The sequence below is a fragment of the Natrix helvetica genome, assembly GCF_964273705.1.
Source record: "Natrix helvetica genome assembly, chromosome: 4".
NCBI lineage: Eukaryota > Metazoa > Chordata > Lepidosauria > Squamata > Natricidae > Natrix > Natrix helvetica.
Window position 1 is genome coordinate 88,798,467 of NC_138550.1, and position 22,255 is coordinate 88,820,721.

Below are 22,255 nucleotides of genomic sequence, written 5' to 3' on the forward strand. Positions count from 1 at the left end.
AACTATTTGCAAATTATGGTAGAGGACCAGGTTGATAAATCAGCTGCTCTCCTGTAATTCATGGAAAGTTTTCAGTTTGGCTTATCTTAGAGATTATTTCCACAGCCAGTTAAACAGGCTGATAAGGATGGCATTTGCTGAAGTCTCAAAATTGACAAACTATTGTTCCAGAAAAAGCACCATCAAAAAAATTTCAATTTGCTTACCTGCATCCCCAAGCTAAGAAGAAACACTTAACATTTTTTACGAACAATATTCCACCCCATATCTTGAAATTAACAGTCAACATTCCAGCTGAACAAGCATGTATTACCATATTTGAATAAATCATTCAAAACAAAAGGTGCAAAATTTTGAAAAACTCATTAAAGCTGTCAGTTCCTATACATTACTGGAACAATGCAAAACTCAGATAACCAGAACAAAGCAAGTCAATGGATATTCTAACCTGTGTCGGGATCCACTGAGAAATATGGCTGACCCTGGAGGATGCTATATACAATTTTGGCACTGTTGCCATAGTTCGAGTCATCAGCATCAGTCGCTGTTATTTGAATGACAGAAGTGCCTGAATAACGAGAAGAGGAAAAAAACAAAATTAAAGGGAAAAAAAGTTGTGTTGATATAAAGCCATTGGAGGAATGAAATTATTTATACTTTAATATAAATAAGTAAATGGATCCTCTGTCTGTCTGTCTGTCTCTACATCTATTCATCCATCCATCCATCCATCTATCTACCAGAGTGTATTCAAGATCTAGTTGAGGGTCCAATAGCAATTATGGTATGTTGTTACACAAAAAACAATTTGGAAGGAGTTGATACAGAGCCTATGTCTGAATCAAGATCACGTGCTAGACTGAAGAGTTCTAAAGTTCTAATTGCAGTTGTTTTCCTTCAGTATTAAGTGGCTGCTTTAAGAATCTGTTTTTTTTTTAAAAAAAAAATGGGGCTAATAAAATACATAATTGATGTGGCAATAGGTTACAATATATTTGCAACAATTTCTTTGGGTACGTAACATTTAATCATTTATGGAAATCATGATGACAAAATGGGAAATGGATATTAGCTATAACAATAGCAATAGCACTTAGATTTATATATCGATTCACAATGCTTTACAGCTCTCTCTAAGCAGTTTACAGAGTCAGCATATTGCCCACAACAATCTGGGTCCTCATTTTACCCATCTCGGAATGATGGAAGCCTGAGCCAGTGAGATTAGAACTGCTGAACTGCAGCTAGCAGTCAGCTGAAGTAGCCTGTAGCACTGCACTCTAACCACTGCACTATCTCGGCTCTATGCCATTGTTTAAAAAAGTGCATTTATTTACACATGTATTTGGAAAGACATTTCCAAACCACTAGATGACCTTTAAAAAGTTCTGTATACTACCTTGGTTACAACCAAAAAACTTTGCAATATAAGGTTAAAAATATAACATAGAACAATTCTCTCAATTTCATATGAAGCAGATTGAAGATCTTTATTTCAACAAAAGACAACATTTTCCCTACCACTGAAAACAGCAAGTTAGTTTAAAGGTTGTAGATAGGTTGTGTGATATCTATAACCATCCAGAAGATTTTGCAGTAAAAATGGCCAAAAGTGTATAGCAATGTTTGCAGGCACTAAACTTTGAGACAATTCACTTTTAAAGATGCTGCTAATTATACACTCCTATTTACTGGGCACATTGGAGGAATTCTTGGGCAACATTCCTAACAGTTGGAATATGGGCTTAGTTATGACTGTCTGCACTTTCAGGAAAACCATCAACATTGTCATCAACTGCCAGTAGTTGTTATGTATAAGTGTGTGTGTGTATGTGTGTGTGTGTAGTTGAATCCTGATTGGTAGATGGAGTAGATGGAGTCCATCTACCAATCAGGATGCAACTACACAGCCAATCAACCCACTTACAGCAACAAAGCTAGCACTCCACCCACCCCCACCAAGATTTATAGAAAGACAGAAGCTCCGACCATGTTTTACTTGCACAAGCACGAAGCCGAAAACACCAGCCTGAAGATGGTGAGTGGCACCTCACCGAAAAGTTGCCAAGACAATCTCAATCTTACATGGGAAAAGACCCGAATACAACAAGGCCAGCATACCTACACCCGTGAAAATCTACAAAAACAAATTATATATATATATATATATATATATATATATATATATATATATATGTATGTATGTATGTATGTATGTATGTATGTATGTATGTATGTATGTATGTATGTATGTATGTATGTATGTATGTATACACACTGTACGTGTGTGTGTGTGTGTGTATTATTATTTTGCATTTTTGTTATTTTGCATTCCACAAAAAGTTATTTTGCATTCCACAAAAAGAATGTAAAAAAAATCCCAATTAAACATTAATAGAAGTAACTAATAAAAACAACAGGAATTAAACCAATCTTATATTAAAAGTCATTCAAAGCCAACTGAAGCAAAGAAATGCTTTTTGCTGCTTCCCTAAATATCATTATGGATGAAGCTACTTTAAACTCCCTTGAGAGAGAATGGCATAATTGAGTTTTAGCTTCAGAAAAGAGCAAAACTACTGACCTAAAGTGGAGGATCCCAAATGGGTTGAGATATGTAATTAAACTTGTCTGAAACGGCTTGGGAAAGGCATTTTTCCCCATAACAACAAAATGGACATCTGGATGTATCTAGTATGAATTGTTGTCATTTTCTTATAAGAACATTACTAATATTTTAGTATTTTTTTTTAAAAAATGAGCAAAATCCTGTTCAGATAAATTCCAAACCTGTTATTTCTGTGGGGGTAGCTAAAGAAGAACAAATCCCAATATCACACACTATTTAGTAAACAACTGACTTTATTTTAAGTGTAATTCTTCTGATGGTTCTATGGCTTGAGTAATTAGAGTATGAAATTATTATTCTGGAATTGACGGCACACAGAAGTATCTAACATTATGGGTTACCCATTTTTTAAGCCAAAGGGCACCACTTCAAGTTGTCCTGTTTCCTAAGAAATATTCTTCCTGTACCTTTCTTCTGAATATGAATGCTTATAGTTGAACGAAGAAGCATATATTAGAGTTGTTTAAAGTACAAAAATAGTTTTCATCTGGTACATTAAAACTGAAACCGTCAGAGACAATTATACAAAACAACAAGGATCTAGAGGAAATTATCATAAATTTGACTAACTTACATGAAACACACACATGGTACTGGATATTACTACTGTACATGCAAAACTTTTATATGTTAGGCATAATTGTAAATAATAAATAAAGGTTGTGAAGTATAAATCTGTTTTTTTTTAAATGTGGCTAATAAAAGACATAATTTATGTGGCAATATGTTGCAATATATTTTCAACATATACTGGCAGACATTAAAAATGACATTTTTGATGCCTACACATACACACATACACACACACACACACACACACTAACTATAGTCCATTTTGAATACAAAGCATAACAAAGTCTTGAGTGTTAACAAAGTTGATACTATATGGCACAAAGCTATTACAAAATTGAGGTGTCTTGCTTTGGACACCACAAAGTCTCTTCCAAGAAGGTAACAAAGAATACCAGCCATGGAAAGGATGTGTAGTGTTTCCGACAATACCATGGACCCTGGTCAAGCTATGTCTGGGATAAAAGGGAGTGAACCTCCACTAATCTTTTATACCGTCCTCACTACTCTCTGCACAGCCTTCCTGTCTGAAACAGTAGAACTTCCAAATCACACAATGACACAATATGACAGGATGCTTTCAATAGTCTTTCTATAGAAGGTGATAATGAGATAATGAGGGGAAGGAAGATGTGCTCTTCCCGTATAAATTAACCCTCTTAATTTTTTCTACCAACATTTATTGCATACTTGGTGACTAACACTTTAAAATGTGAATAGTCTGCAGTGAAAAACAATTTATTTGAAGTGGTATAGAAGTGGTATGGAAGATTCAGAATTCTCAGTAATACCAATTTTTAGTAGCTCAATCACATGTGCAAGTTAGGCTATAACACAACACCCATTAAATAGCAATCATGTGCATGTAAGCCTAACATTATTCAGTAATGTATGATGGTTTGTATCCACAGATACTACTGACAAATCAAAAACCAATCAGATGAAGCCACATACATTTTTTTTTAGTTTCAAGCTCCGGTAATCTTATATACAAGTTGGTGTAGTGATTAAGACATCAGGGTAGAAACAGGAGTTCTAGTCCCACCTTAGACAAAAGCCAGCAATGTCCTTGGGCTATTCACTATGACTCAGCCATAGGAAAGAGAAAATGACAAACCATTTTTGAAATCTTAGCAAAAAAAAGTGCAGGTAAAGTCTAGGCCCATGATGGCAAACCTATGGCACATGTGCCTCAGGTGGCATGCAGAGCCCTCTCTGTGGGCATACGAGCCATTGCCCCAGCTCAGCTCCACTGTGCATGCATGCATACCTCCTGCTGGCAAGCTGGTTTTGGGGTCTCCGCTGTGCATATGTGGGTGGCAAGGCGCATGCAGGAGATGCACATGCATGTGCAGGGGGCAGGGGGCATGCATGGGTCACATGTGGGGGTTCGCACATGTATTTAGGAGTCACACACATGCATGGGGGGTTGCATGCATGCATGGAGGTGGATGCATGTAGGGGGTTGTGCATGCATGTGCGGGGGCAGGACACATAGGGGTTTGCGCACACATTGCATTATGGGTCTGGGTGTGCGTGGACGCGCTTTCAACACTTGGCACTGAAAAGGTTAGCCATCACTGGTTCTAGGCAGTTCCAGGGGTCAACAATGACTATATCACAATTTCAATTTTTTAATCTGTTTATACCTATCATTTTTGCTTCTTATTTGTCCACACACTAACTTTACCATGATCATTCTTATTTTAATTCTGATGCTAGTTGTACTGAAGCTGTATTTGTAGTTGACTTTGTGATTTAATCCAATGTCAACAAACTTCAAGCCCAAATTTCATGTCACATGCTCCTTTTCTATTAGTGGTTTATGATAATGGTAATGATAAAGTCAAATGGTAATTTTATAATTTAATGCCATACATCATTTACTTAAAATGATAAACTCAAATGCATATGACCTGTGTTGATAGTTACTCAGGATTCAATCAGTAATGAGGACTAATTTAGCATGCGTTCCAAAAGATAAAATGTAACAACAAATATTTACTATATTCCTTAGACATCAGGTTTTATTTTCACTTTGTTTTCTTATATTTTTAAGATGTTAAAATCAACACAACATAATTTTGCACTTGACTTGCATTTAGAGGGAATACAAAGAGACAATTTTAATAGACTACTCTTTGCTGTAGTCTGAATTCTATGATAGAGTTTCGGCCCTCAAAAACCTCAAGTTCCACTTGCGGCCTTTTATTAACAGTGAAAATTATAATAGTGTTGTCATTTATTTATGCCAATGCTATTTTCCCTTTCAGTTTGAAGGTACTGTCATGAAAATTTGTCTATAATACAATCATTTTTTTTTTTATGAAGTAAATATCTCAGTTACAAAAAGTGAGAGATTTTTGCAGTTTCTTTCCATTTTGGTTGTGGAGATATATACTCCTGCCCTCCTCACAACTATGCTGTAAATTTCTTCTTAGTTTTCTGTGAACAGATTTCATCTCTCCCTGAGGAGATTAAAGATAATTCCTTTGGATGGAATGTTCTCTAGGCAGACAATGAGGTGGACTACTTTAATTTTCTCATCTTGGTAAGGTCATTTCAAGATGGAGTTCAAGGCCTTTTCTACATGTTGTCAGTGAAAAATTACTGCAACTTCCAGTGGATATTATAAGAGAAGAAACATTTTTTTCTCTCAACCAAACTCATAATGCTGTTAATCTCCATCATATCTTTCAACGTTTCTTTTCCCCAAAGAGAATGGCATATGAATAGTGTTCCAATTAAGTTCCAATAGCAATCTCATTTATTTAAATTCTAGTTTAGTATAATAATCTATACTATTGAGTGACTGACCCAATTGACAGCATATCAAATTTAAGCTTTAACATAGTGATCTTTCTTCTACCTATCCAGGATCCACATGTTGATTTTAAAGAAGTAACTACAGTTCTAAATTGTTTCTGTCTTTTTACAATTTTACCAACAAAGAATCCAAAATGATTATTACTTATTCTGAGCTTGTAACAAAGTACAAAGTCAAACTAAAGTCTTGCACTTCAAGAGAGTTGATTTCAATAAATTTAGACGGAGTTTGTTTTGGATTCCATGCAGAGGTGGTATTCATCAGGTTCTGATCAGTTCTGGAGAACTGGTAGCAGAAATTTTGAGTAGTTTGGAGAACCGTAAATACAACCTCTGACTGGCCTTACCCCCATCTATTCTCTGCCTCCTGAATCCCAGCTGATGGGGAGGAAATGGGGATTTTCAGTAACCTTCCCCTTTAGTGGGGTGGGAATGGAGCATTTATAGTATCCTTCCCTTGCCACGCCCACCAAGCCATGCTCACCAAGCCATGTCATGCCACCAAGCCACATCCACAGAACCAGTGGTAAAAAAATTTGAATCGCACCACTGATTCAATGGATGAGAATCCTCAGGAGGAAAACAACCTAAGAAGCTTGGAAAATTTTGAAAAGGGAAATTATGAAAGCCCAGGCTGGCAAAATTACAATGAAGAAGAAAAATAAGAAATGTTAAAAGAAACTAGCATGACTGTACAAAGAACTCTCTGATGAACTGAAACACAAAAAGGGCACGTATAAAAAGTAGAAAGAGGAGCACATAACTAAAGCAGAATATCAGCAAATAGCCGAGCCTGCGAAGGAAAGGTAAGGCCCAGAATGAACTAAGGCTTGCTACAAAAGTCAAAGATAACAAAAAAGAGCTTCTTTCAACATGTAAAAAGCAAGAAAAAAGCCAAAGAAATGATTGATTCATTAATGGGAGAAAATGGCAAGAAGGTGACGAACAGTCGAAAGAAAGCACTGTTTAACTGTTTAACTCCTCATTTTGCATCTGCCTTTACAAGTCCAACCTATCAAGAAAAATTACAGACCAGTCAGCCTGGCTTCTAGACCTCGAAAGATAATTAAGCAATGAATCTGCAAACACCTGCAAACAAAATCACAACCGGAAGTCACCATGGGTTTATAAAAACATGTGGAAAAAAATATTGCATTATTTGACAAAGTGACAAAATGAGTAGACCAGCGAAATGCTGTGGATATAATTTATGTTGACTTTATTTGGACAGAAGTAAGGCATTTATAGACAACAACCTACTACCTGAAAAAAATAGAAAAATGTGGGTTAGACAGTATCACCATCAGATGGATTTGTAACTGGACCACCAACTGCATTCAACATGTAGTCCTTAATGGAACTGTATCTTCATGGGTGAAACATGCAGTGGGATGACCCAAGACTCTGTCAGAGGTTCAACACTCTTCAATATCTTAATCAATGGTTTAAACAAGGGGATATAAGGGGAACTCATCAAATGTGCAGACAACACCAAGATGGCAGGAACAGCCAATACTCCAAGATACAGAAGGAACTTGACAGATTTGAACCCTGTGCCCTATCTAACAAAATGAAATTCAAAATAGAGAAAAGTAAGGTTTTACATTTAGGCAAGAAAAACCAAATGCTCAAATATAGAGTATCTGGTGCCTGACTCAATTGTAGTAACTGTGAGAGAATCTTGGAGTCCTAAACAATCATTTGAGCCAGCAGTATGGTACATTAATACAATCCTAGGCTGTATTAATAGAGGGGCAGAATCAAGGTCATGTGAAGTGCTAGTACCACTTTACAATGTCTTAGTAAGACCACATTTGGAATATTGGATCCAGTTTTGGTCACCATGATATAAAAAAGTTGTTGAAATTCTAGAAAGTGTACAGAGAAGAGCAACAAAGATGATTAGGGGACTGGAAAATAAAACATGAAGAACAGTTGCAAGAATTGAGTATATCTAGTGTAATGAAAAGTAGGGCTAGGTTTCTTCCAACTCTGTATTTCTGTAAAAGTGATAAACATTTTACCCTCAGACATGCACAGCAACAAACATGCCGAAATGTTTACAGTCTTCTAATGTTTTGTCTGTTCTGTGTATCAGAGCCTATTTTTTAAAATTGGAACTGACATGGTGGTGTGACTAAAACAAGCTGCTATTATTACTCCACAATGCACTTATTGTGAACTGAATTTGATTTAGTCAGCATAGGAGACTCCTGCCCTTCTGTTAATAAAGCATTTCTATGGTGGTGGCAAATTGTCATGACAACAGTCAAATTGAAGCGTGATTTCCAAATGGAAAGAAAACGTCTATTAATTTAACATGCCAGTCTTCAAGGAAGCATCTGGTTGCAGCTGTAGTTTGATATTTTATGGCCCTAGTAGATGAAGGTTAAAAAGAATTGTCAGTTAAAAGAGAAATCCTGAAGTCTGATTCACAGAATATACCAAGCTTATGCTTATTATATTGTTTGGGAGTGTCAGGGTGAGAAGAAGTCATTGTTCATCTCTATTCTGCATTGGTTAAAATATCAAGTCCTATTCTGGGCATGGATTTTTGGAAAAATGTTGACAAAGTGGAGCAGGTCCAGAAGTGTTCGATTAAGGGAATAAGGGGCCTGGGAGAATAAACATCTGTGCAAAATAGTTGGAAGTAGCTTATTCAGTCTTTAGTTTATCTTATTGTACATTCCTGTTTATGTTTGATGTGGTGAGTTAGTGCTACGCTAGTCAAATGAAATAATTATGCAATAAATAAGTTATTCAGAATGGAGAAGGAACAACATGAAAACTGTACTACAGTATCTGAAGACAGGTCTTGTGGAGGACGGTGCAGAATTATTCAGGAGTTGCTCCAGAAGAAAAGACAAGAAAGAATAGGTTAAACTGAGAAAGAATAGATTTTGGTTGGATAACTGAAAGAAATGCCTAATGGCAGAGCTGCTCAACTATGGAATAGATTGCCACAGGAAACAATAGGCTCTCATTTTCTGGATATGCCCCATCTATTGGCCATGTTGTAATAGTGGATTCCTATATTTAGGCAAATTGTCCCATTCTACATGTATATTCTGTGATTCTATGCTTGAAGAGGTAAATTCACCTTTCAGCAAATTGCTGCAAAGTGATTTAAAGGCAAAGGTTAAGGTTCCCCTCGCACATATGTGCAAGGCATTCCTGAATCTAGGGGGCAATGCTCATCTCCATTTCTGCATGGCCTTGAAGAGAGTAATTGCCAAGCTTATATATGCCAACTCTGGCCAGAGAACTACTGGCTTTGAACTCATGTTTTATAGTTACAGGATTCAGACGTCATACTTAAGGTAAAGGTAAAGGTTCTCCTTGCACATATATGCTAGTCGTTCCCGACTCTAGGAGGCAATGCTCATCTCCATTTCAAAGCCAAAGAGCCAGCATTTTCCAAAGAATCTCAGTAGTCATGTGGCAAGCATGAAAAACACCAAAGGCACATGGAAGTCTGTTACCTTCCCACTAAAGGTACTTCCTATTTTTCTACTTGCATTTTTACATGCTTTCGAACTGCTAGGTTGGCAGAAGCTGGGACAAGTAGCAGGAGCTTACTGTTACATGGTGCTAGGGTTTTGAACCGTCAAACTGCCAACCTTTCTGATCGACAAGCTCAGCATCTTAGCCATTGATCCACTACGTCCCTGCAAAGTGATTTAGCTTCTCTTATTTTCTCTGCCCCAATGTGTAAGCTAAAGCTTTAGGTAAAGCATTCTGTTCTTTATTTGATTTAAGTCCCATAACGTGAAATAATTATTGCTAGAGACCACAACCGCTTGCTGGGAAAGGGAGAGGGAGAATGTCCAATATTCCCATTCCAATGATGTTAGGTTGGAGCTTAGTAGAAGAAGAAAAAATATTCTATGTACCCAAAGACTCATTTTCAAGCTCAACCACCTCCAGTTAGGATCAAGAAAGATTCTAGAGAACTGTTGCCAATTATTATAGATAATGCTAAGCTATTCAAGATAGTAATTAACTTGGTATCACTTTGATCTGAAGGTAATAACCAGGTATACATTTTCTGAATGTATCACATTTCAGAATGTAAAAATAGCTCTAGCGAGAAAGTGTCTGTCTAACTGACATGTATGATTGCAAGACTAGAACTTTTACTATTCAACCCTAGGATCAATCTGGATAGATGGGAGGTGTTTTAAAAAAAATAAATAAATTCAATATAGTATTCCCAAACTGTCTTTCTTATACAATTGATGTTATATTTGTTTCAATTTCTGTCTTGGCTTATTGAATCTGATGCTTTAATGGAAACAATCTTCAACCAAATATTGCTGAATACGAATAAAAGTGTTCTTTGTGACCCAAGCAATATTCCTCTATAATTCTTCAATAAAATAAATTAAAGTATGCTTTTCTGGCAAAAACACTGACCTGATGTGTATGGATGATCTCATGTGTCTTGAAATAAAATTAAATGTATCCAAAAATACATGGAAGGAACAAAATTGCTATTATAGGATATTGCCAGAAATGGGCATCTGGGTGTCATTTTGAAATTTTAATATGGTCAGAAATAGTACTGCACAGTTGGCCATTGCTGTAAAATGACAAGTTTTCTCTGAGCACAAATCTCATCTGTCCTGATTATCCCTGTTTATCAAGGAGTGATTGACAGCTCAGATTTTCTAGGATAAGAAAGTTAAATTACCTCTCTAGGTTGCTTTTGGGAAGAAGACATCAGAGATGCATTTCAAAATACTACACAAATTCCATTTTTCAGTGCTCCAGTGAATAAGGTGCTATTTGAATAGAATAGTGATTATATTAGAAATCGAAATTCTAAGAATAGAATTTAGAGAGATTTTGCTTAAACAGAATTTCCATTTTTGGAAATAGTTTGTGTTTCTCTGAAGAACAATATTATCTATGTGCTCTATATATGAACAACTTCAGTTTAATATCCTTGCATTTTTTACAAGTTAGTGAACATATGAGTACTAAAGTTTTATTCTACTTCAAGTGAAAGTGGACATAAAAATTGAATACTGACTCTTTCTCCCATCCCTCTGCAGAGCATAAACAAATGCAATTTTAATTTAATATCACCTGCTATTACTAAACAAAGTACAATGTTAATTGGAGCAGGGAGGGTCCCTTCCCCCCAATCTTCTAATGTTACTATTGAGATACACAGAGAAACAATTATGTCACTTCTATCAAAGTATTTTGGAATTCACCAACATCTAAAATCTTTATCCATTGGAAATGTATATTACTATTTTTGTTCTTAAACTGACAGAAGAATTTAATTATAGGTTCATTTGATTTCAAATATGGACATTTGTCTGCAAATTACAGATACTCACAGATTGACAAAATGTTTGGACCTCTTGTAGAAACTTATTTTTTTTAAATGTAATTTTGCTCTTAATTTTTAAAACAGCTAAAGGAAATGATGTTTCCTTCCTTTTTATAACTAAAAGATGGTAAATTATTTCCCACAATAATTTAAATTGATGAGGTCTATTCACAATAGTGATGGAATTAACATGGTGCCAAAATCTGCTCTATAATTTTTAAAAGGTTTTTCTCTTGCACCCCCAAAGCACATTTGTTCTTATATCTTATTTTCAATATTCTTCATTATCTTGATAATGTTTTGCAGCAATCCTGTTGAAATTGCTACTTAGGTTTCCATTACTCTGAACCTCCAGAGTTGCCCACCTTCCAATAGCAATAGCACAGACTTCTATACCACTTTACAGTGCTTTACAGCCCTCTCTAAATGGTTTTACAGAATTAGCATATTGCCCCCAACAATATGGGTCCTCATTTTACCAACCTCAGAAGGATGGAAGGCTGAGTCAACCTTGAGCCTGGTGAGATTCGAACTGCTAAATTGCAGGCAGCCAGCAGTCAGCAGAAGTGGCCTGCAGTACTGCACTCTAAGCACTGCACCACCAGAGCTCATTTCTCAATATGAAAAAGTTCCATAGGAAGTTTACTACATAAAGTCTTCTCTTGAACTCTTATGGGAGGCACATCTGGGAAAACACAACACACTGGAGAGAATATTGCAAACATAAGACAGGATATTCAGACAGTAGTAGTCAGGTGTTGAATAAGAAGTGATGGGGGAGGAAGCAGATACATTTTCTGCAAAGCTCTAGATCAGTGAGGTGGCACGCAGCACCCTCCCTTATGGGCATGCGAGCTGTTGCTTCGGTTCAACTCCACCGCGTATGCATGTGTGCCTCTTACTGGCCAGCTGGTTTTTGGGTCTCTGCCATGCATATGCAGGGCATGGGGCATGTGCAAGGGGTGCATGCACATGTGCAGGGATGGGGTACACAAGGGGTGCATGTGTGGGGATGGGAAATATGCACAGGGGCCATGAACACATTGCAATTTGGGGGTTCTAGCGCACGCTTTGGACACTCAGTCCGGAAAAGATTAGCCATCACTGCTCTGGATGGAATATATGCAGTATAAATTTGCATAATTTCCTGCACAATCATGCATATAATAAATACTTTACATTTATTCCCCCATTCATATCTTTTCTCCTCTTAATAGGAGTCTATTTTTTCCATGCTGAAATCACTAAACTTTGTTATGCTGTTTCACCAAGACTCATTGAGCAGTGACAACATATACATGTATATTTCTTTCTCAGGGTTCTTGTAAAGAGGCATTTGCATCAATTTGATATTGCTGACACAGCACTAGCTATCTCCATGACACTGAAGTCAGTTATTTTCTGACCTGGCTGCTCACAACTTAAATTGCAAAACCTTTAGTTTATGATATGTGATCCTGGGTGCTATGTAAGGCTTGAGTTGAGTGATTCTCTCATTTGCAAGAACGCTTGCTTCATTTGGTTTTAACTAAGAGTTTTTAATAGATTTCTACTAAGTCTACTTATTCTTAATCAATTCACAATGCCTGTTAATAAACTTCCCAGCTTGACTTTATCTGTTTATATAAGCCACATACATTGAACTCTTGCATCGTCCTCACTTTCCATTCCCTGGGCTCAAGCAAATCATTTTGTTTTCCCGTATAATCAAATATAAAGCTTTTTTAGAAAATTCCACAACCATGGTCACAGGAGCTAAGAAAAGTGGTCACAGGACCTAAGAAAAGTGGTCACAGGAGCTAAGAAAAGTGCCCAGGTGCAACACTTTTTAGCTGGAAATTATTATTTATTCTTCATTCTTTTATTAATACCCCACCTTTGTTATTTCTTATAAAGAACACAAATTCACACAGTGTTCCTTTCCCCAACTATTTCCCTCACAACAATAACCACCCTGTGAGTTGAATTGGACTGAGAGAGAGAATGGCTGGCCTAAAGTCACCCAACCAGCTTTCATGCCTAAGGTGGGATCAGAACTCACAGTGTCCTGGTGCCTGATACCTTAACCACTATATTCAAAAGTCTTAAAGGCGCAGCAGCTTTTTGTTCAAATAAATAGTTTGTTTGTGGAATAACCAAACCCAAAATATATTTAAAACTCAGAGGGCATATATAATTTATCTTCCTTCCTTCCTCCTTCCCTTCCTAATCCCTCTTTCCCTTTCTTCTCCTTATTCATTTGTAGAATAGAGTAAGGAAAGGAAAGTATTACACTAGGCAATGTCATGGCTCAATGGGCAGTAAGATTTCTTCATGTTCCTTTTTAACTCTTCTCAGTATTCCAAAGTCAGCAGAAGTTATGATGATTGCATGGCTGATTTTAAAGTAGTAATGGAAAAAGAAACTATAACTTTTCATAAGATCTCCTAAATGAGTACATCAGTTCTGAGCAATAATTTCACGTGAAATTATTTGGGGTTGCAAAGTTCCTTTGTCTCACTGCACCTTTCTTGTGCCTAGATCACCATATAAAGTTCATCCCCTACTCTGATTTTTTTGTGCAGTTCCCAAGTGTTCAGTGCAGTATACTATTCCAGGGTCCCTGTACTTAAATAACTTACAACTCAATTGCTCCAGTTGCTGGTAACCTCTGTTTAATTGATTACTGAGTTCTTATGTACATAGTTATCAGTGTATACAGTATGTGCCCCAACAGGAATAGATAAGCATTCATATCAGCATTGCTCAGGCTAAGATAAACTATGCATTTGATTCTTCTGATCTAAGAATAAGTGCCAATTATGTACAAAAATATTATGGTAATTATGGTTAAAAAAAAAGAATAGGTCGTAATAAATGACAATTAATACTAGGCTCACTCCTGAATTGAAGACAAACTATTCTCCTTCAGGTCTGTCCATTTCAGTAGAAACCAGATCAATTCCAAATCATCCAAAGTCAAGTTTAATAATTGAAACTTTAGTTTCATTTGATTAACAATAAACAGAAATTGATTATGTATGCCAAATTTCACTTTTCATGATAAATTGGATGAAATAAAGTCAGTTCCAATATTTTTCTCTTCTCCAGCATTGCTTTATTTGGGGGCAAAAATAAAAGAGTGAGTTGAGAATGGCTTGAAAGAAATATATTTTCCATTTATACCACATTATCTTTTCAGTATTATATGCTAAACAGAATGGCAAGTTCAGCAATGACAATGATTTTGAAATTATATTCCAATACAAATTTCTTTAAGGTCTACATAAAATTGAAAATAGGTTTTCTTTAAATTGTCCTACACAGAGATATTCATTTTCATTTTACTTGATCTTCCCTTACACTCTAGACTGTATGAGTGATAGAGGACATGTAGGTCATCTCACCAACCTCTTAATCAGTGGAAGTAGGTTCGCTTCCCCCTTGGAAATTTATTTCAATGTTGAAGTAGAGTTATTATTTGGAATTATCCAATTAGATTCTGCCTTTTGTAACTAAAATCATTAAACCATGGCCTGCACTATGGTTTGACAGAGAACAGGACTTGACCTACTTCTGTAAAATATCCTTCAGATATGGAAAAGTGTTGAATAGTACTCACTCAATGTTGCTTTTCAATGTTAAACATTCTCAGTTTATTCAAACTCTCTTAGAAAATTTACTTTCTGGACTACATTTCCCATTTAGTTTTTATTTTATATTGCCCTTTTATGAATTTCTTCCAGTTTTGGAGATATTCTAAAAATTGTTTTACCCAGAACTGGACACATTACTTGTAATAAAGTCTGAAATAATAAAGTGAAACTCTTCCTTCCTATGATTTTAATTACTCCCAAGGCACCCTAAAACTGAAATGGTCATATCACATATAAACTTCAATTCAGTTTCTAATCAATTACTATTCCAAAATATTTTTTTTTCATAACGACTAGTACTAAATTAGGTGTCCCTATTCTACCATTGTATTTTATTTCTGCTTCCTTAAATGAAGATATTTGCATTTGTGACTGCTAAATTGTATTCAATATTTTAATTTATTCATTTGTTTTCACTTGTCAATTTATGAAGCTGTTTAAAATTTTATTCCTGTGTTTTAGGATATTAGTTATACCATTTAATTTTACTTTATAAATTTGGACTTCTGAGGAAGGAATAGCAGACTAAAGATGGCTCTGAAAAACAATCTCAACAGAATGAAGAGCCAATGAGTAGACAGGCTCTTTGATCATTCCTTTCTGCACAAGAAGAGGACTTGAGATCACCCACAAGTGTTCCAGAGAGCTTTTCCTCATGGGGAGATCACAAGAAAGTGGTTCCTGGAGGATTTAGAGCTCTGGAAGATGAGGGAATAACTATCTCAAAATATAGTTGGCACCTTTGAAAGGACACTAAGTTTGCAAAATTCCTTTTGCAATCACTACTGGAAATTGCTTGTTTGTATTGTGTGTATGTGTTTGAATAAATTAAGAATCTTTGGATTTATAAGTCTGAGAGCATTGGTTGAATTTCATTCAATTTTTAGAGAGGAAACAACTAAAAAGTTAAGAACTTAAAAATTATTTTAATTATAAAAGAATCCTTCCTGTAGGGAAATGCTTTTGTTTTGAATGTTTTAAAAAAATTAAATCACATAAGATTTAATAAATTGGACACTAGAGGAAACTAAAGATCACAATAAGGAGAAAGTAATTGGATTTAACTTACAATTAAAGAATGAAGAAAATATTTTAATATTGAACATATTGAAATATACTTTTGGACAAAGGTCCTAGAAGTTATTTACAAATGTCTGCCTCTATAGACAGAGCCTAAAAGTGTCTGTAGGTTGTATCTAGAATAGGTTAAGAAAGAGGAACAAGTTCTGACAACAATGAGACGGGCATGAAGCTTCAGTTATGCTTCTTCATTATTAGTTCATAATTGCCTTGTGGAAACCACTGCCTTGTTGAGAAAGCACAACCAAAGCAGGATTTGATGTTTCCACTAAGTTTTAATGCAGTTCTTCATCCTTCCTTCCTTCCTTCCTTCCTTCCTTCCTTCCTTCCTTCCTTCCTTCCTTCCTTCCTTCCTTCCTTCCTTTCTCTTTCTCTTTCTCTTTCTCTTTCTCTTTCTCTTTCTTTTTTCTTTTATTTCTCTTCCCTCTCTCCCTCTCCTGTTTTGAATGCCTAAATTTTGAATACCCACTTTTTCTTCTATTAGTTTATTAGTACTTAGTACTATGGTATCAGAAAATATTCCTTATTTTCTAAGCTATATGGTCCTGTAATACAACTAGATCATCATTTCCATATTCAAGAATTATAACCAAGAGTCTTGGTAGATAAGTTGAACTTTAAAAAAAATCCCACAAAGAGGAAAGTATGAGAGTTATTGTAATATTTCTTATTAAAATTCATTTATTAAACAATGGTTTATTTAAAAAAATACTTGTCCATTCCAAAAGAGTTGTGGAACTGTTTTATTCTTTTTCATTCCTGGCTAAAATGGCTTTCATACAAGCTGCTTCTACATTGAAAAAGAGAATAATTATCATGTCATGCCATCCAATACATATGTGTTTCTTTCTTTCTACGATGCCACTGAGTTGCTTAATTTGCTCTGTGCATCCATTTCCTAGCTGAATGGAAGAGACCTTGACTTTAATCACTTATCTGAAGGAGGACAACTCTAACTAAGCAAAACACTGCAGTGTAAGCATTAGGTATGAGTGAAATGTGCTGAGGTATGGACTTTTAAGACTATATAAATATATATTCCTAGAGATTAAAGAGCTACAGTTGAGGAAAGAAGATAAAATATTCTAGGAAAAGTGAATAGGAAAATGAATCTGTCAAATAAATTTCAAAGTATGATTAAAAAGATACAGTTTTGGTGTTAATTTAAAGGTCACTTCTAATATGAATGAGTCAGCTGTGATAATGCTTGTTCTTTTGATGCTATACATTGAAGATAAGAAAAAAACCCAACTTCAGTGGAAAGGGAAAGATTTTAAAGAATGTCTTCACTTGGCTTTAAGAATTATCTGGGGTTTAAGAAATATCTGACTCTGAAAAGAATTACATTTCTTCAATAACTTAGAAAATATAATACCATATTATGCTATGTCACACTATCAACAAAGATTGCCCATGCATTCAAGGACCAGTTTAAGGACTGTGTGAAAGGTCTCATCCAATCATTTTGAATCATAATAATAATAATAATAATAATAATAATAATAATAATAATAATAATAATAATAATAATAATAATAATAATAATAATATTTAATGCTTCTAGACCGCCCCCTCTCCCGAAAGGGACTCGGGGCGGTGTACAGTTCATACAAAATACAAAATATACCAAAATACAATAAAATTAAATATGTACAGTTGACAATTGACATGGAGGAGGTTAAAATGCAGTTAAAAGAACTGTACAAAGCGGATATAAAATAAATTCAAAACCCCTAAAAACAAATACAGTAAATTAAAAAACCCGTAAAATAACCAGATATAATACATTTGCCAGGAGGGACAGTTGAATTATGCCAGGCCTGCTAATTGGAACAGGTGGGTCTTCAGTTTTTGCCGGAAGGAGCGGAGGTCAGAAGTGGTTCTAATGTCGGGGGGGAGGTCATTCCAGAGGGTTGGGCCCATCACAGAGAAGGCCCTACTCCTCGGTGTCGCCCGCTGGCATTGCCTAGTGGACGGCACCAGGAGAAGTCCCTCCCTGTGTGAGCGTATTGGCCGCAGGGATGTATGTGGGAGGATGCGATCCCGCAAGTAACTAGGTCCCGTGCCATGGAGCGCTTTAAAGATGGTAATCAGCACCTTGAAACGCACTCGGAAAACCACAGGCAGCCAGTGCTCGCGCAGGAGAGGTGTTACGTGGGAGTATCTCGTACTCCCCATCACAGCCCGCGCGGCTGCATTCTGAACTAACTGCAGTCTCCGGGCGCGTCCCAAGGGCAGCCCCATGTAGAGAGTGTTGCAGTAATCCAGGCGGGACGTCACCAGCGCATGAGTGACCGTGCGTAGGGCATCCCGGTCCAGTAGGGGGCGCAATTGGTGCACCAGGCGAACCTGGTGGAACGCCCCCCCTTGCCACGGCTGCCACATGGTCATCCATTGACAGCCGGGCATCTAGGAGGACGCCCAAATTGTGCGCCCGTTCCACAGGGGGCAATTGTTCGCCCCCTATGGCCAGTGATGGGATCAGCTGGCTGAACCGAGGTGCCGGTAGCCACAGCCACTCAGTCTTGGAGGGGTTGAGTTTAAGTCTGTTGTCCCCCATCCAGACCCCGACGGCCTCCAAACACCGGGACATCACTTCGACAGCCTCGTTGGGGTGGTTTGGAGTTGAAATATACAGCTGAGTATCATCAGCGTAGAAGTGATACTCAACCCCAAAATCACGGATGATCTCACCCAGCGGCTTCACATATGTGTTGAACAGGAGAGGCGAGAGGACCGACCCCTGTGGCACTTCACAAGTGAGTGGCCTCGGGGTCGACCTCTGTCCCCCTGTCAACACACATTGCCTCCGGTCGGAGAGGTAGGAGCCGAACCACCGCAAAACGGTACCTCCGACTCCTATCCCCTCCAACCGGCGCAATAGGATACCATGGTCGATGGTATCAAAAGCCGCCGAGAGGTCTAATAGGACCAGGATAGAGGAACAACCTCTATCTCTGGCCCTCCAGAGATCATCAACCAACGCGACCAAGGCTGTCTCTGTGCTGTGCCCGGGTCGGAAGCTGGACTGGCGTGAGTCTAGATACTCGGATTCGTCAAGGTGTTGTGGAAACTGCTGCGCCACCACATTCTCTACAACCTTCACTAGAAACGGAAGGTTGGAGACTGGACGATAATTAGCTAGCTCCATTGGGTCGAGTGAAGGCCTCTTAAGTAAGGGCCTCACCACCGCCTCTTTCAAGGCGGTTGGTAAGGATCCCTCACCCAATGAGGCATTCACCAGGCCCAGAAGCCAGCCTCGGGTCACCTCCCAAGATGCCAGTACCAACCAGGAGGGACACGGGTCCATTAAACATGTGGTGGGTCGCAGCCGTCCACGCAACCTATCTAAATCCTCGGGGGCAACAGAATCAAACTCCTCCCAGGATGGTCTCACAAGACTCACTGTTGGCGGCCCGTCTGGTCCACTGAGTGGGGCCCATCCGCTCCGGATCTGAGCGACTTTGTCCTGCAGATATTCCCCAAATTCCTCTGCTCTGCCCTGTAAGGGTGCCCCCTGTGTCCTCTGTGACAAGAGGGAGCGGGTCACCCTAAACAGGGTGGCAGGGCGGTTATCCGCGGACGCAATAAGGGTGGCGCAATATCTACGTTTGGCCGCCCTTAATGCCACAAGGTAGGTCCGCAAGTAGGATCTTGCCTGTGTTCGATCAGATTCGGAGCGTGAGGACCTCCACCTGCTCTCTAGACGTCTCCTGTGGCGCTTCATCACCCTCAGCTCCTCGGTATACCAAGGAGCCCGGGTGGATCGCTGCCACAGGAGAGGTCGCAACGGCGCAACCCGGTCCAAGGCCCCAGCCGCCGCCCTATTCCAGGCGGCCGCTAGGTCCTCCGACCGAGCGCGGGTCAGGGCTACAGGTAATGGCCCAAGCTCCATCTGGAACCTATCCGGCTCCATCAGGTGCTTGGGGCGGTACCAGCGTGGAACGTCTGGTCCCGCCTCCTCGCGGTGGGGGGTAGCGCCAGGGAAGTCAAGCCGGAGACATGAGTGATCTGACCATGACAGGGTTGTAACAGTAAAATCCCCTCTAACCAGATCACTCGTCCACTGCTCAGATACAAAGACAAGGTCCAATGTGTGGCCTCCTTCATGTGTGGGGCCCTGAATTAACTGGGTCAGGCCCATGGCTGTTATGGAAGCCATGAACTCCCGAGCTACCTCAGACGTTGCTCCCGTCGACGGCAGGTTGAAATCCCCCATAACCACAAGCCTGGGGATCTCAACCGCCGTCTCCGAGATCAGCTCGAGGAGCTCGGGCAGGGCTGCTGATGTATAGCGAGGAGCCAAGTATACAATCAGCAAACCCAACTGCCTCCCTGGGCCCCATTTCACACCAAGGGACTCACACCCGGATATCTGAGGAACAGTGAACTCCCTCGGCTCTAGACCTTCCCGTATAACTACTGCCACCCCACCACCCTTACCCAGGGCCCGAGGCTGATGGAATGCACGGAAACCTGGTGGGCACATTTCCACGAGGGGTAAACCACCCTCGTGGCCCAACCAGGTTTCCGTTATCCCTGCAAGGTCTAGCTCCCCCTCAGAGATCAACTCATTAATGAGGGGGGCCTTGTTGGTTACGGACCTTGCATTGCAAAGCATCAGCCGTAGGCCCGGGCTCTGTAGTTCCTGGCCACCTAGGTTGCGGGGGTTGGTGCAAACGACCGGGCATAGCCAACAACCACGGTCTCCCAACCGACCTTGTGATCTTCTCTTGTCCTTGCATCCCCCCCTCCCCGCGACCGTTGTAATCAAACAACCCTCTGTTGGAATCACTTGTTCCCTCTCCCCCCCCCCGCTCCGCTCACTTCCTTCCCGGACTCACCTGTCCATCTAGCACTGGCACTGGCGCCTCTCCCGGCCTGGTTATCACACCCCCCCTCCCTGGAACTCCTTAATAACAATAAAAAACTTCTGGATAAAAAGCCCCTCAGCCTCCGTTTCTTCCACCTCTCGGGGTTCACAAACCCGTCATCAAGGCAGGCCCTTGAGAGAGCCAAGGGCCATACCTGCGAGAGAGGGGCCTCCCGCAGGCCGAGCAGGTCCAACCTCGAATAAATAGTTCGTTAAAAGTCCAATGGAATCAGGATGGAATCAAAGAGTGTCAAAGAATATCCATCCATCCATCCATCCATGCACAATTTAGTACTTATTTTATTCCACAGTATTAGACTCTTGCCATCAAGGCATTGAACACCTGGGCAATTCTAGTCATTAGATAGTTATTAGATACACTGCTGGAATAGTGGACTGGACTCAAGAAGAACTAAAAATTCTGGATAGGAAGACCAAAAAGTAATGACAATGAATCATGACCTTCATTTTAACAGCAATCTTGACAGACTTCTTACCAAGGAATATAGGTGGGCATGGAATATTGAAAGTACACCAGACAGTAGAAGAAGGAAAAAAAGGTATTGGAAGAATTTCTGACGGACAATGAAGAAGATGTACTGAAACTAGCATACCACGAAGGCTTACTGAGTACTGGAAGTGCCATTCTTCGCACTTGGGATCATGGCGGCATCCCAGTGGTCAGGAGTTCAAAATCCTTATGCTTGGCAACTGACTTATATTTATAACAGTTGCAGTGTCTAGGGGCATGTGGTCCTCTTTTGTGACCTTCTGACAAGCAAAATTAATGGGGAAGCCAGATTCACTTAGCAACCATGTTACTAACATAACAACTGCAGTGATTCACTTAACAACTGTGGCAAGAAAGGTTATAAAATACAAAAGTCACTTAACAAATGTCTTATGCAACAGACATTTTGGGCTAAATTGTGGTTGTAAGTTGAGGTTGTAATGTGTGTGTGTGTGTGTGTGTGTGGATGGATGGATGGATGGATGGATGGATGGATGGATGGATGGATAGATAGATGATAGATAGATAGATAGATAGATAGATAGATGATAGATAGATAGATAGATAGATAGATAGATAGATAGATAGATAGATAGATAATACACACACATAGACACACAAAACCCTGTAATCAGTACGCCCAGATATCTTCTGTTAAAAGAAATATCCAGAGTGATATCTTAAAGAGTTTTTGTGAAAGGGACAAAATCAATGTGTTCATTGCGTATAGCTGAAGGAAAGGAGGCTCAGTCACTGTTCTTTTCCATAAAAGCTGAAGGAAATGAGT

At 38.9% G+C, this 22,255-nt stretch overlaps 1 protein-coding gene across 1 annotated transcript in view; it reads right to left on the reverse strand.

The window, feature by feature from the left end:
• Window positions 1-22,255, reverse strand: part of CDH9 (cadherin 9) — a 155,800-nt gene that overhangs the window by 50,699 nt on the left and 82,846 nt on the right. The window contains exon 4 of the mRNA XM_081952082.1: window positions 449-568. Coding sequence (XP_081808208.1) covers window positions 449-568 — 120 coding nt within the window. The remainder of the gene's footprint in view (window positions 1-448; window positions 569-22,255) is intronic.